This window comes from Lissotriton vulgaris, chromosome 1_1, assembly GCF_964263255.1.
Source record: "Lissotriton vulgaris chromosome 1_1, aLisVul1.2, whole genome shotgun sequence".
Lineage (NCBI taxonomy): Eukaryota > Metazoa > Chordata > Amphibia > Caudata > Salamandridae > Lissotriton > Lissotriton vulgaris.
Window position 1 is genome coordinate 471,323,299 of NC_141685.1, and position 16,282 is coordinate 471,339,580.

A 16,282-nucleotide genomic window follows, 5' to 3' on the forward strand; every position below is an offset into this window, starting at 1 on the left:
GATTCACCAGGCTGTGCATTATTCCGCGGTTTTGTGGTTGGGTCCGGAATCATAGTCTTTTCTTTGCTTTTTTTTGTAGACCAAGTGGGTGTCTACGTCCCACCCTTTGGTGTATTTCCGTTGACGTCGGCATGCTTCCTGTGGAAGCACACACTCTTGGGCGCCATCTTCGGTAACAGAACAAACACGAGAAAAAAGAATCCGAAGTAATGGCAATGTTCCAGTAAGTCATTCACCGCTTTAACCTTCAAGGTTTGTTTGTTCAAGTAGTTGTCCATCTTTTTAAACCCCCTTCCTCTCCAGCCTAATCTTTCTGGCGGAGGTGGGTGGGTTCGCTAGTGAATCCAGAAAGATCTTCAAGCTGCAAAACTACACCGACAGGTAAGAAACTATTAGTTTTGCAGCGTGAATCTTTCTGGATTCACTATGCTGTGCAATGTCATCTGGTGTCGAAGGCCTCGAAGGGTAAGTGTTGACGCTTACTTCGGGACTCTGTGTCGACATCTTGCCAGTCGATCTCCTGACTTTCCGAGGTCGCCGAATCCAGGAGCGTCCTGCGGTCGTCGTCCTCCTCATAGTAGTCGAAGGCCTCGTCTTAGTCCGGTTCGTCTAATGTGTCGACATTCCCGGACTGTTCCTAGACTTCATCCTCGACCACCTCATGCACCTGTGGCTTCGTCGGGATTATGTAGTCTTTCATCGTGGGGTCGAAATCCTTTTTTCGTTGCAGGATGTTTTCCATTTTGGCTTAGAGACGCCTCTTCTCCATTTTGGCAGCCAGATCTGAGTCTAATGAGTCGGCCGATCTCTGCGGTGGTAAATTTTGCGCCGAACCAATTTTCGGCGTCAAAGGTTTCGGCGCCGAGCTCATCTTCGGTGTCGGCGCTGGGGCCTTTTTCGGGCCCTTCTCCCTCTGCGTCGGACGTTCCTTTTCGGAGACGTTTTTCGACGGCTTTAGCTGTTCTTCAGCTCTCGGCGCCGGGGACTCCTTCTCAGAGGATCCGCTGGGCCTGGGTTTAGGTGCAGGCGCCGAAGCTTTCGGCGCCTTCGAGGATGTTCCCTCGATCTTGAGACTCCTGGTCTCTCAGGGCTTTAGGGGCAGTCAAGTCTCCTCCCTTCTTTGGAGTCTTCGTAAGATCGGTCTCTATGACCATGTAGCCGTCGTCTTCGTCGGCGTTGTTGTCTTCTTCGTCTGAAGATAGCCCCAGGTCTCGAAGGGATGGAGGCTGGCCCTTGCCCTGCATCATGGCGATAGCTACTCTGTTTGGCTCGAACTCGAAGAGTATTCGGCGTAAAAACGGAGCAGGCGTAGCAGTCGCTGCTCTCGTGGTCTACTGGTAGGCAGAGGTTGCAAACCGGGTGCTGGTCCTTCTGTGCGTACTTGTGGTGGCAATTCGCGCAGAACTTGAAAGGAGTCTTGTACATCTCATGCGTTCAGGGGGCCCCCTGCGCTCGCATTCCTAGATGGAAAATCGAAGTTCTGGAACTTTCTACCATCTTTTGTCGATCTTCCATTATTTAGTCTCCTGAAGTCTTCTCCAATGTTTTTCGTCCAAAAACTGGGTCCTTTTCTCCAAAAATGTCTGGAGCCCTCTCGGGAGGAAGCTCCTACTCATTGCTTCCTTGACGATCTGGCCGTGGTAGAAGACTGCTGCTGGTGACCACCTCTACCTCGGTTTGATTTACAGCCCTGATACTGCAACTTGCCTTGGTTTTTTCCTTGGGACCATTGAGGGATTTGAACCCTCTGCTGGTATCCCTTGCATTGGTTATGTCGACGCTTTAACTCCTTCTCCAAGCCAACGGCTTTGAGGGTATCGAGTTCCGCCTTCATCCTGCCCATCTCTTCACCTGTATGGGTGCCAAACAGAGGAGCCAGAAAACGGGAGATTTAGGATTCTATGTTGCGCATCCGGCACAAGTGCTGTCAGCCTCAACCAGGAGGATATCCTGGCGCAAACTCCATGGGCACATGAATGCGCTGATAGTGTAGTGCCGTCAGCTGCCGTGCTGATCAGCGACACCTCTGTGATGATCTCTTTAAAGTCCTTTTGATCCTCTTTTGGCAGCTTATCTTTGAAGCGGTCCAAGGAGTCCCACAAGGCCCCGTCATAGCAACCTAATAAGGCTGCAGCACTGGAGACTTCATGATTAAGCTACAGAGCTTAAAACTTTACGTCCCCAAGAGTCCTGGGACCTACTTTCTTTATCGGGAGGACCCAATGAAGACGCAGCCACAGCACGTGTTTTCCTCGCTGCCGCAATGATAACGGAGTCCGCAGGCGGATCAGTCTTTAAGAAGACCGCGTCTGTGGAGGCCGGCTTGTATTTTTTCTGAATTCGTGCCGGTGTGGCCTTGATCATAGCTGGAGTCAGGAAAATGTCCATCCCCGGTTCCAGAAGCCCAGGAACCAGGGGAAGTAATAGACGAGATGCTGCTCTCTGATGCAGTCTCAAAGATCACTGTTGCCACCTGAGGGGTAGACATCTCAATGTTCAGCTTCTGAGCCCCTCTCTGAAGCACATCATGGTAGGTGTTGATGTCATCTATCGGAGACACTCGATAAAGGGCTGTCCGATAGGGTAGGGGAATAATCCCTCTTCGATGATCGAGCGGAAGACCACAACGGTGTCCTTCTTCTGCAATGGGAACTGTGTCTTTGTTCCCGTGACCTGCTAGTGTGCTCCTCACGTCTGGGAGAAAGTGATCTGTCCACTTCCTGCACCAATCTTTTTAAAGGTGACCTATGGAGGGGACTGGCGTATTCTTGCATCCGCTGTGATGCTCCTGTATCCTTATTACAATGATGCAGGGGGAGGAGCCATCTTGGAGACAAGTGCACAGCAGGGGAAGCCTCCCTGTGCTGTGATGGAGACCTATGAGTAGGTCTGCTGGAACACCTTTCTGGAGAGGCAGATCTCGTTGAAGGATGTCTGGAGGAAAGAGAAAGAATGGGGTGACGTGGATTCTGTTACCAGAACTACCGATCCTTCTCTAGACTTCACTGAGGTAGGCCTTTATGTCAATCGGGACCTCCTTCTCGACGTCGATCTCCGGTCTGTTGTTGGATCCGGTCTCGATAACGCTTCTCTACCTCGAATGTCTTGAAGACGACGCCTGAACATCCCTTAGTCTCGACGTAGATGAGTTGACAGCAGAGGGGTTTTGCTCCAAGACGCCACCCCAGAACTAGATCCCTGCATGGCCACCTTCTTACAGAAGTTTGTGAAAGATCCAAAAAAGAGTCTTGGCAGACGTGCCTAGAGAAGCTGCTGGAAGCGTTGGGCCCTGCCACAAAAATTCTGGAGATGGCAGAAGAGGCTAAAGCCCCCGGTTCCCTTATTTCCCCATATCACCTCTCCTCCTGGGCGCAGAGGGTGGTGGTTTTCCTTGGAAACATCAATTGCGCCCTGTCTACTGAGCAGCGGCGGTCCCTGCCCACTAAGATAGACCCCAAGCTAGGGGACCTCGCTGACACTAAAGCGGGCTCCTGTTTTTTGTCGTCAGACGCTGAGTTGGAGGATTTCGAGGTGACCTCCCTCTTAGAAAAAAAGGGCTATCGCAGAAACTTCCCCTCATCCCAGAGGGTTTATCAGCAATATCTTTCTGGTGGACAAGCCAGATGGTAGTCAGCGGCACATAATCAACCTTCGGGAGTTCAACGAGTGGCTTGTAATCGCCACTTCAAGATGGACGGGTTCCATCTTCTCCGGGATATACTTCGCCCAAACAATCTCAATCTCAAAGACGTCTACTTGGCAATTCCTAATTTCCCACCTCACAGGAGTTTCCTTCAGTTTTTTTGGAAGGACAAGAAATGTAAGTTCACCACTCTTCCGTTCAGCCTGTAATCGGCACCTTGGTGTTTCATCACGGTCCTCCGACCAGTCATGGAGCGCCTTCGGGCATTGGGAGTTCGCCTCATCGTCTAACTCATTGACATTCTCATGGCACAGTGCTCCAAAACTTTGGTGACTCAGCTCCAATCAGCGGTGAATCTCCTGCAGGGTTTGGGGTTCGCCATCAACTAAGCCAAGTCTACTTTGGTGCCTGCGCAGAAGTGTAGTCTTTCTAGGTTTCCTGATCGAGACAAGCATCCTCCCTCAGCTTGCCCTCCCGCAAGTTGACGAAAATCAGTCATGAGATTTGAAGGACTGACTCAGTCACAAACCTCCCTCAGACAGCTGGCTTGCATTGTCGGACTGCTGTCAGCATCACTCAAAGCCATCTTCCCGGGGCCCTTGCACTACCAGGCCCTCAAGAGCCTAAAGGCAATGCATCTGCGCCGTGGTCTCTTACTCGCAGAAAGTGCCTCTGTCCAGGAAGGAGCTTCAATGGTGGCTTGCCAACATGGAAGCTTGGAAGGGGAGAGCAATCTTTGGAACCACGCCGTAAATAGTTATCGAATCAGACAGCAGCAGATCCGGTTGGGGCGCGAGGTGTGGAGATTTCACCACAGGAGGTGTGTGGTCTCCTCAAGAACAACAATATCACATCAACTGTCTGGAGCTTTTAGCTGGCTCTTCCGCGATCCAGTGCTGGACCAGGGACTATTCGATCCGGAGTCCTTCTCAAGATGAACGTATCAGCGGTCCGCTACATAAACCATCTTGGCGGCACAAGGTCGAAATCGCTCTAGGACCTAGCGGCGCACCTTTGGCAGTATTGCCTAGACCATCAGATCTCCCACAGCAGAGTATCTTCCTGGACAGGACTATCAGGGGGCAGACTTCCACTCTCGCCATCTTCACGATGCGAGCCTTTGGAAGCTTCACCCAGGGGTTTTCTCAGATCTTCAAAGCGTATGGGGCCCCTTCTCAATGGATCAGGCGCCTCCAACCTGGATCACCATCTGCCCCACTTCTTCAGCTGGCGAACGGATCCCTTGGCAGAGAAGACAGATGCGTTTCTGCAGGATTGGCGGATCGAAACAGGCTATGCCTTTCCCCCATTCACCATGAAAATGAGAGTCTCTGCCCAGGTTTGCCGGCAAGGGGAGAGCTAGGTGCTGGCCACCCCAATATGGAGGTCATAAGTATGGTTTCTGGTTCTACTGGAACTTTCCTGGGATTCTCCAATCCCACTCCCCTGCTTTCCAGCCCTCCTATTCAATCCGGACAAGGATCCTCACCTACTCATTCTGCAGGGCTCCCTGGCCCTTATTGCATGGAGGATTACAGGGACGTTGGGCGGTCCCGGGCCTTTTGGGAGAGGCTGAGAAATTTCAAGGGCTGGGCCGACAGTACAACGGTACCGGTCCGCATGGAGAAGGTGGTACTGTTGGTGTTTGCGACGGGGTCTCAAGCCTGTGGCAGCCGATGTGATTGCCGTTCTGAATTTCTTGGTTGGCCTGGCGGAAGACTGTTTAGCTTATCGCTTAACCAACACCTTCCGTTCTGTGATCGGCAGGTCATTCCATTATGGACGGCTCCCCAGAGGGGGAAGCATCCTCTGGTGTGTAGGTTGTTGCGAAGCATTCGCCTTTCCTTACCGCCGGAACCAAGTTACTCTCCCCTTTGGGATGTGAATCAAGTCTTTAATTTGTTCCGGTCCTGGCTGCCGAATAGATTCCTCTCCCGCAAGGAGCTTTCGGCGAAATTAGCCATACTCCTATGCCTAGTCTCCTGCAGGTCGAGTGTCGGACGTCCGGGCTCTGAACGTGTCTGGGAGAGTTTTTTCCTCTTCGGAGGTTACGTTCACAATCCATAGGCAGACTAAAACAGGCATGAAAACCATTTCCTACCCTGCCTTTCCGAGTGCTCCCAAGCTCTGCGTGGTGTCTTGCCTTAAGGCGTATGAGGAAATGTCAGAGGAATTCCGCCCTCCGGGTGAGCGACAGCTCCTTATTGCTCTTGAAGCCCCAAAAAGCTGCTTCCTCCCCAACAATGGGGGGTACAGGGAAGGGGGTCAACCCGGTAGTCGCAGGGACCTGGGTAATCGTGTGCTATACAAAAAAAGGTCCCTGACCAGTTATGAGTGAATTCAACAAATTTTTTTAATAAAAATATTCATTGACCATTCATTTGATAAAACACTATTATTATAATAACCCATGCCATCATGCCGTTTTCCGTGGCTGATGTGCAGAATGCCGGGGACGAAGTTGCCAGACCTGCTCACGTAGCGGACAGGTCGGCAATCAATTCGGACCCGAGCCGTGACAGATACACTTTGATAAACCAGAACGGGGACAGATCCATATGTATCACACAACGGACCTACAATGAATACTGATCTCTCTTTTTAGGATACACGTAACTCATACCAAGGAAAGCGTTGATATGCAGCTACTTCGCCTTCAATGCTAGACTTAACCCTAAAATGAATACGACCGCTTCCTGGTGTCTTGACAAGGATTACTTGCGCACATGAGTCATTTTTTTGTCCAGTGAAGAAGTCGCGGTGATATCTATGCAACAGGAACTGCCCACACCTCCCCTTTGCACTGTCCTGAGGAAGACCCGCCGAGTAAGGGTTATTATCCCTACCACGAGGGTCGAAACGTCGACTACCAACTGTTGCACATAATCAGTGTGTTATTGTGTACACCTGTCATTTATGATGTTTTATTGGATATATTTAATCGATCAATTCTAGTAAGGCTCCTCCGGGAAGCCACCATCAATTGTTAAAAGTGATGTACAATTGAATTGTCACTTCACCTACCCACACCACTCCTGAGCACTACACTCCCTCCCCCATTCCCTGTACAGTGGGCACTGTTAAAAATGTTTAGTATATGTAAAAAATACAGTATTCAACGTACCAACACTATCTGAATAAATAGTGTTTTATCAAATGAATGGTTAATGAATATTTTTCTTTAAAAAATTTGTTGAATTCACTCATAACTGGTCAGGGACCACTTTTTGTATCCTCCCCAACAATAGCCCGCTGGGTCTGTTGGGTGATGCAAGAAGCAGGGATCGACCTTCGGGTCTATGGCGCCCATTCAGCTAGAGGGCATTGGTCTCTAAGGCATTTTCTCTGGGAGCTCATCTGGAAGACATTCTGAACGCTGCAGATGGGCTTCAGACTACCTTCAAGCGGTTTTATTTCAAACCGGTGATTGATGTGGCTCACTTGGTGGTGAGCAAGTTTTAAACAAGCATAATCCTCGTCTCCGGTCCAGACAGTGTGAGAAGTTGGCTTGATATTCAGTGTTCACTATTCTAGTGATCACTATGTATCAGTCCTAACAACCCTTATGGTGATTGGTTGTAAGTCAACCGATAGACCAGCTATCCTAGTAGCATGGACAAGAGCAGTCTTCGGGCTAAACTCTAGAGGGAGTGTTAAGCCAGCTGTTATACCATCACATATACCCCTTGAACACCAAGTGAAAGGACACCACACAAGTGTTATGAAAATAAACAGCGTATTTATTTAGATCACAACAGCCCTGTACTCTTTATGAGGACAGAGTACTAAGCACACAACAAAACTCTTACGAAAATACTTTAAGTTGCACAATTACACATATGCCCGAGGGGCACGGAAAACCATATACTATGAAAGTGGAATGCGAAATTACTAGCAGGTAAGTACTGGACTAATAGGCTTTGGAATCGCTAGGACTACGTTACTGAACCCTCAGATTACTAGTAGGAGGCCTAGGGGACTCGGGTGCAGAGTGTGCACTCTCACGCGGGATGCGGGACAAAGTCTATGGAGGCTAGTAAAAGCAAAGTTAGTGTTCTCGGGCGAACCCGATAAGGTAGGCTGAAAACGAGAGTGGATCTGGACCCTTGGATAGTGAGGCTATGCTGGGGCACCGAAATGCCGAAGTTACCTAGCCCAGGGGCTGAGGCTGCTTAGGTCTGAAAAGACGTCGGAAACCTTCGTTGACGAACCAGGAGCCTGAAAGAAGGAGTTGCTGGCAGGCGACCAGTGAAGATTGTTCGATGGATCCAAGCCTGGATCGAAGATGGACGACACCTGTAAGCAGAGGGGACCAAGTCCTGAATCACTAGCCAGTGATCAGATGGGCACCAGGATGGAGTCACCTCGACCAGGTGAGTGGGCGACGCTGGGCTCTGCAGTCTCACGGACCAGGAGGCGTTGTCGGCGACCAGGATGGAGGTGCGAGCTGTCCCACGATGGTTGATGCTGTCGACGTCGCTGGACCCAGGATTGGGGCAACAAGTCTTGGCAAATTCAAGCCCACACGGTGGACCTAAAATGGCGTCTGGAGTGGACCAGGAGGGTCCGGGGTGCTCCTCTTTTGGAAGGGAGCAAGGGCCAGTCTGGAGCAACCAGACTAGCAGTGGTGATGTAGTCGGTCGTCGTCGGGAAGGCCACAAGCCAGCAGGCTAGTAGCCAGACAACGCGGTGAGCAGCCAAAAAGCAGAAGGGCCCCACGCAGATCTCGTGGATGCTGGGGGGCTGGACTTCGGTGCTGGAGCTGCTCAGGGTCGGGGCTTCTCGGACCCCAAAGCACTCACCAAAGGATCCCTCGGCGGTCGTGCTGGAAAGAAGTAGTGCAGTTCTGATGATGGCCGGTCCCTCGAGGTCTCGTCGCACCTACGGTTCTCAGCTTAGCTGTAGAGGTAGGTAGAGGTCAGAGGTGCCAGGGAAGCCGTGTCTCGTCGAGCTGGTCAGTTGGATTCCGGAGGAAGGACGTGCAGCAAACCGCAGAGTTCTTAGATGGTGCCTGCGGGTGCAGGGTGACTACTCCTTAGTCACAAGGGAGAAATCTTGAGAAGAGTCGAGAGTTCCTTTCGTGGAAAGTAGTTTCTTGATTCAAAGATGATCTAATTTGGAAGGGTCCCCGCTCCTGCCTTTATCCTAAAGAAAGGGGTGGGTACGCGACTAGGTCCTGCCCTAGGGGTGGGACCAGGAAGGGGGGTGGTTACACCCCTCTCCCATGCCGGGCTTTCCCCAGGCCAGGGGCTGGTGTGCCCCTGGAACTGGTTCTAGCCGGCAGATGCGTAGTGAGCACCGGGGTGCCACTTGCAGTCACCTTCCTGTAAAGCCCTGCCTACCCAGGATACACAAAACCCTGTCTGGGATGGTGCTAGCACCGCCCCTGACAGGAAACCCTTTGTCCAAGCTCCCCTCGCTGGAAGGACTCCCAGCTGCAGGGGGTCAGACTTGTGTCTGTGGTGGCAGCATCCATTTTGTGATGCTGAGGCTCGAGTTAACTTTAACCGGGGTTCACAGTTACATACATGTCGTGTCCCTCTAGAAGGGTGGAATGCTAACCCCGTCGCCAGAATTGGCGAGGGGTTAGTATTCCAATTCGTATGACACCTTACTCGACATGTTTTGATAAAGCGATACCAAAGATAGCATTTAACCGCGAGGATTATAAGGCACTTAAGAGTATATGGTATGCGTTATCATGGAACAGCTATTAGGACTTGGTTCCGCAAGCTGCAAACGGGCTCAGCTCATGCCAGAGCACCATCTCACACGATTCCAAGCACTCTGCCTTCAGGATTGTCAAGGCCTGCCATAGGAGTGACTGATAGGAATCTGTGGGTCCATTTTAGGGTTAGATATAGGTATACTATATCTAAAGCAAAGGGTGATTACACCACCTTGCCCCAGCTGTCGTGCAGCCAGTTGTGTCAGATTTAGATGGCCATCCAGGGGTGGCATATAATGCATGCTTCAGCCCCTGGTAGGCCCTGGGTACACCTATGCCCTGAGTTACAGGGTCTGATAAGGTGGCCCAGTACCAATTGGAAATGTACCTAAGGTACATGGAATCCATTTTAGAGAGAGCAGTAGGCCTGGGGTCCTGATTGGCAGGGTCCCAGGTCAACTAAGTCGGAAAACCAGCAAAACACCAGGCAAAAAGTTGGGGGCAACCATAGTCAGGTATCCACCTTCCTACAGACAGAATGAAAAATTTCCTAGCTATCGTAACGGAAAGTTTAAATTCTATTAAGGACTCTGAGGCGAGTATTATCCCACCCAGGGTACACTTACGAGCAAACAACCCACCCTCGTTTAAGGGCAAGTAAAGTGTTTCATGCTTGGTTTAGTCCAGTTGTGGTTTTTTTTGGAATATGCCTTTGTCTTTCCCTGTTAGAACTTGGGGTCTCTAGTTGGCAAAGGTAGGTACTTGTGGCAAATAGGGACCCTCGCCTCTAGTCAGAGTAACACTTCCAAAATAACCCCTGCTCACCCTCTAGGTGGCGTGGCACAAGCAGTCAAGACTTATTTCATAGGCGGATTAAGTTAAGCATTTGTGGCCACATACAGTAACCCAGTGACAACACTACAAATGGACAGCACACAAGGTTTTATATAAAAAATAAGTTATACTTCATATAGAGTTACTACAAGACCAATAAACGATAAAAAGAATCCACAGTACTATTAGCTTTCAAGAGTTTTTGAAAGAAAAGCATAATCCTCGCCGCCCAGTCCATAATAGAATTGAAACTTTCCGTTACGATAGCTAGGAGATTTTTCATTCTTTGATGGATTGCCCAACGCCAAATGGTCTGCGAGAGGCATGATTGTTGCAGAGTGTATCCCCCCTGTTTTTGGATATAGTACATAGCTGTCATGTTGTCCGTGTGGTCAAAGCCAACTCTGCCTATGAAGCAAGACTAGAAAAGCCTTAAACGCTAAAAAATACTGCTAGTAGCTCTGGATAGTTGATGTGCAGATGTTTGTGCTGGATGACCCAGAGACCCTGGATTGTGGAATCTTGGAGATTGGCTCTCCAACCTGATAGTGCTCACAGCACACATCTCTATTTTGATAGATTTTGTGGATTCCGCCACTGCAGAGAGCAATGGGTGCAGTGGTCTACCGACACTAGATCTGTTAGTTGACCCAGTGACTGATTCCACTGACTTGCTAAGGATTTACATTCTTGTTGGGGACTCATGTGTAGTCTTACATAAGGCACTATTGCTATGCAGGACACCATCATCCATAACAATTGCATGAAGGTTCTGGCTGCACTGAGACACACTAGAGCTTTAAGTGTCAAGAGTGGCTCCCAGATAAGTGTGTCTGTAACTGCTGCAGTTGTGGCTTTGTTGCGTTTACCGTGAAGTCCAACTGGTGGAGTAAATCCAGCGTGATCGGAGTGTGCCAGGCACTTGGTGTGTGCTGGCTTTGATGAGCCAGTCTAAGTAAGGGAAGATGTAGATCTGTTGTCTTCTGAGATGAGCTGACACTACTGCTAGACATTTGGTGAACACTCTTACAGCAGTAGTTACTCCGAATAGCAGTACTTTGAATTAATGGGGTTTGCCTATTACAAAATCAGATAAATCTGCAATGACCTGGCTATAGTGGAATGTGAAAGTATGTTTTAAGTCCAGTGTGGCCATAAAATCGCCTTGCTGTAGAAGTGGAAGCACCTGTTGGAAGTGTTCTCTTATGAAAATGTTCTGAGTGCATGTACTGGTTTAACGGTCCTATCCAAAATGGGAGCTGTCCTTTTTGGGAATTTGAAAATACAGAATAAACCCCTGAACCTTGGTAGTGTACAGAAACTGGTTCTATGGTACATTTTTGTAAGAGGGATGGCCCCTCTTGAATGAGTAACTAGTGGCTAGAATGATTGCTGGATGATCTCAGGAAACACCGGTTATATCTTAGAAGAATTTGATCATGTGGTATACAACATAAGCCAACATATTGTGTTTTTTCGAGAAGTATTGAGATTAGAATTAGTTTGTAAAGTACTGACCAAAGTTCTAGGTGAATTATGTTAAGTACATAAGAGATTAATGAATAAAGCCAACTCAAAAGATCACCTTGTCAGTCCTGCCACCTCTGCTAGGCCTTCCGCCGCGACCACGCCCGCCTCTGCCTCCTCTACCACCACGTCCAGGGCGGCCAAGGTCTCCAAAATTGATTTCGAGCTGGGATGTAATGTCATTTGCAGGTCGACGGAAATGATGATCCAAATCAGACACTTCAGTTGGAACCTAATTTAATAGTGGAAATTATTTAAAGTTAGATATTTGCAATATTTAGAATGCAGAACATGCGAAAACAAGTAACCCACTTGGCTCTAAATATACTAACTTCATTATATTGTTATCAAACAAACTGACTATAGTAAATAAAGATTAATACAAAAATCAAACTTGACAAAACTACTTCTTGGGCTGCTTGGGGCAAAATATTAATCAGAAGCTGTGAGTAGCAGTATGCTGTCAGCATAAACCTTTTTCTAAAAGATTTTAACTATTCATACAACCAAGGTTTGTGATAATAGAACATTTATAGTAAGAGAAGTATAAGAGCTACATGACTAACAGCTGCACCAGGATTTCTTAAACCCTAATACTTCTGCACACACTGCCGTTAGCATAAAGATGCATTTCAGTAGGAGTGTGCCAGAATACAGTCATAACAAAAAAAACAGGAAAAAACTAGTATCAAATTCACAAAATACTTGACAAATAGAGCACTAATAAAAACACATCCCTGTCACTCCTTAAAAACATTAATCGGACAACTCAAGTCAGTAGCTACCTCTCCCATTAACTTCATGAGGGATTTAAGCAAGCTAACAACATCACAATCTGAATATTGTTTGCTTATTATTCTTTAAAATTCTTTGTACATCAGTTGCTTGCAATAGCAGCATCCTGTGCAGCAAGATTAATAGCGCTTGAGTTACCAAAGAAAACTATGAAAAAGAATACTGCATCACTCATCCCAAACATGCAGAGGTGAAATCACCAGTTTTGGGAGAGTGGCTGTATCCCAAACATAGGTCATATTTTTCAGGCATCAACTGAAATGAAAAATGAATAGTGAACAGACTAACCCAGATTTGAATTGCCCCATAGCAAACCGAAAGCCACAGAAATAAACGTTTTAGGCCAGTCCTTTCGGCCTTTAACAACAAGGTATCACTATTTTCTGTAGTGGGCGCTCCACCAGTTAAATGATTACAGTTTTAATTACGGGCCAGTTGCAGTGAGAAGCTTATGATTAAACATTTTTCAGTTTAGGCATTTATGAAAAACAATATAGGGTAATCCAAAACATAGCCATGTTCAACATGCCACTGCAGATATGGCTCCATAGATTTGCAGTTTAAAATTGAGAGCTTACATAATAAAACTGGAAATGGCTGGGGTACGTAAATTTTCAGAGACAATCTTTGGGAAATTCTGTACAACAGAAATACATTCTACTTATTTTACCTCTTCACTCTTAGCCTTGTGAAGAACAAATCCTTTCTTCCATTGCCCATCAGCACCCTCATTTGGTTTACGAATATTAAATTCAACCTTTGCCCGTTCTTTGTCTTGCATAGCTTTCCATTCATCCAATGTCATTTCTTTAGGACCTTCTTCCTTGACTTCTTCCACTTCATTTTCCCTGAAGTAATAATAAAGTTTAGTGCAATGATGTGCCTATGCCAACTCCCAAAACATGTGGCAAAAATGTCAAAACATTGGAAAGGTTACTTGTGCTAATTAAAGCAATAACAGTAAAGAAAATGTTACCTACCCTGCAAGCATCTGTTTGTAGCATGTAGTGCTGTATATTCATATGCTCAGCATATTTATGTCATCTAGTGATGGGATTGGTCATTTGTAACTTTTTTCTTTGAAAAGAATCTTTCGAGTCATGAGGTATAGGGACTGGAACTGCGCATGGGCACAAACTCAATAGTTATTTTTTTTTTAAAGTGGTTGAGCGGAATGATGGAGCAGTAGGCAGGATAGTTTTGGTGGCCATGTGTAATCTTCTGTATAACAGTTTCAATATGTAAATGTAAAAAAAAAAAATATCCGTAGCAAATGCTGGCTCCCTGAGGTGGGTGGGCGCGTGTGAATGGACAGAAAGCACTACATGCTACGGGTGCAGAACTCCTTCCTGAGACAGAAGATCCTACAGAAGGGGCAGGATTATCGTATAATCAATGCTCATGCTTAGATGCTCAGCATATCAGATGGTGCCCAATCCAAAGCTTCAAGAATTATTTTGGCCCAGTTCTTCCTAGTTTTCTTTAGAACTCTGGGCATGAGTAATATCAGCAGAAAGGTGTACCAGAGGCTGGAGCACCTCTCGAGACAGTCTCCAAGCAAGAGCCGCCTTGGAAACTGCAGCGCACATAACTGCTGAATTAACATTCTTGTCTGTGCCATACTGATCTAACCAAGGCTCTCCCCACTCATGAAAGAAACTTTGCACCACCTCTGGGTGGATACGCCATTCGTGATCTGCTAACAAATGCAAACAAGCATTGACATAGTCAATAGGTCTCCTTTGGAACGTTAAGGGTTTAGTTATCCAGTGCAATTATCGTTGGTGCCACAACATTAAGTGTTGCATGGTTAATGGTGGGTGAATCATTGTCTTGTACTTTGTTTTTGTTTCTGATTTGAAATAAAAATGATTTGAAATAAAAAAAAAAGTGTTGCATGGTTAAACACTTATAAGGTTCAAAAGGTGAGACCTGGTGGCTATGCCAATGCTTGTTTTTTAAGTTTTTGAATTCCTCAATGATTTTTTTCTTCTTCTAGGAAGGCGGCTTAGGATAATTATTTCAGCTGTATTGAGGAAAGATTAGCTGAAGTCTGGACGCAGCTTTTCAATATGCGTTGTACATGCACCCACAATGCTGCCATTGTTTGCTACTGTGTGTGGATCCTTCTGAGTGTACACTTTTTAACACCAGGAAAAGTCCCCTCCAAATATACACAGTGCGGCTGGAAAGGCGCTCCTGACCTGTGCAAATCTCTGCACATCACACAGCCACAGAAACCAGACAAAGGGCTGCCGGCTCGAGCTGCTGATTAAGTCTGCTTACAAGCAACATACCCCTGGCTCAGACAACTGTGGTGAGGGAAGTGGTAGAGTAGGTGGCAGAGGATGTTTGTGGGCTACGTGAAGTTGGAACAGGAATGTAGAGTGTGAAATGAGCTAGTGGCAGCATCCTTCCATTTTCTTTAGAGGCTAAATAGGAACGTCCAAATCCTCCTCAAAAGATAACTGCGTCTTAGAGGAGTGCGGTTTTGCTAGCCGAAGCACTATTTTTTTTAGTTCCAGGCTGAATCTGGGGCCTTTTTTCTTTCGGGTTGAGCAGTTCTTGAAACGTCTGATGCTGAAGTGGTTGCGTAGTCATCGGAATGTTACGTATAGTTGACCTTTCGGTGTAGTTTTGCAGCTTGAAGACTTTCTGGATTATTCGGCCATCTAGTGGTTGGGTCCGGAATAGTCTTTCTCTCGTGGCCTAGGTGGCCATCGACATACTACCATTTGGTGGCCTTCGTGACGTCTACGTGCTTCCTCCGGAAGCCCCCACCTTTGGTTGCCATCTTCGGATTATTTTTTCTAGTTGTGTTATTCTCGTTTTCTCTTACATCCTAAAGTCTTCTTCACCTTTTAATCCCTTTCCTCCTGTAATCTTTCTGGCGGAGGGTGGTGCTGGCTACTGAATCCACAAAGTCGTCAAGCTGCAAAACTACACAGACTGGTAAGAAACTATGCGTTTTGCAACGTGAACATTTCTGGATTCACTATTCTGTGCATTGACTTTGTAGCCATTTGTTCTTATTGTGGTGGCTGGGTGGAAGATGAGCACTGGTGACTGAATAGGTTATAAGACCTTCTGTCCCACGTGTGCCTTTGTACATTTGGATATCTACACATCTACACAGTAGTGCTTAGTGAACGTTTGTACTGAAGACCATGTTGCAGCTTGGCAAATGTCTTGAATTGGTGTGTTAAATAGGAACGCAATTGTTGCTCCTTCCTTGTTGAGTGAGCATGAGCTGCTCCTTGTAACAGTTGCCCAGCTTGTTTGTGGCATAGCTGTATGGCTTGTGCAATCCACCGTGCAATGGTATTTTTGCTAACTGGTCGTCCCAAAAAACTGCTCCTGAAGGAGACAAAGGTGCTTTGTGTTTCTGCACTCCGTTGTCCTTTCTATGTAGGGCATCATCGCCCTCCTGGCGTCAGGTTGTGTACAGCGCCCTTAGTGCTTGTGGCGGTTTTTGGAAAAAACTAGGTATTTGGATTGTTTGGTTGATGTGGAACCGTGACGAACAAGCTTCTTACCTTCTGTAATGATATATATGGAAGAAACAGTAGTTAGTATTGGATTCCTTATCTTAGAATATCCCCATGCGTCAGACTGGATCCGGAAACTTTTGCATAGCAGTACACCTGCGCATCGGTAGGCGTCGCCTGCGCCGGGATGATGTCACCGGAGTACTTAGAAGTATCACGAGATAGGTGGCTCCTCCTTCGGACTACAGTGCGCATGGGCATCCTCTCCATCCTCAGATGGTTTTCGCCATTGTGGCAGAGATGGAGTATAGTAGTGAAAGATGTCCA

The 16,282-nt window shown here is 47.3% G+C and overlaps 1 protein-coding gene across 2 annotated transcripts in view; it reads right to left on the bottom strand.

Annotated features, from left to right (window-relative positions):
• SERBP1 (SERPINE1 mRNA binding protein 1) overlaps positions 1 to 16,282 on the bottom strand; it is a 134,431-nt gene that overhangs the window by 13,772 nt on the left and 104,377 nt on the right. For both annotated transcript variants that reach the window (XM_086953841.1, XM_086953840.1), the window contains exons 6-7: positions 13,138 to 13,315; positions 11,731 to 11,904 (exon numbers count right to left, since the gene is read on the bottom strand). In XM_086953841.1, the coding sequence (XP_086809967.1) occupies positions 11,731 to 11,904; positions 13,138 to 13,315 (352 nt within the window). The remainder of the gene's footprint in view (positions 1 to 11,730; positions 11,905 to 13,137; positions 13,316 to 16,282) is intronic.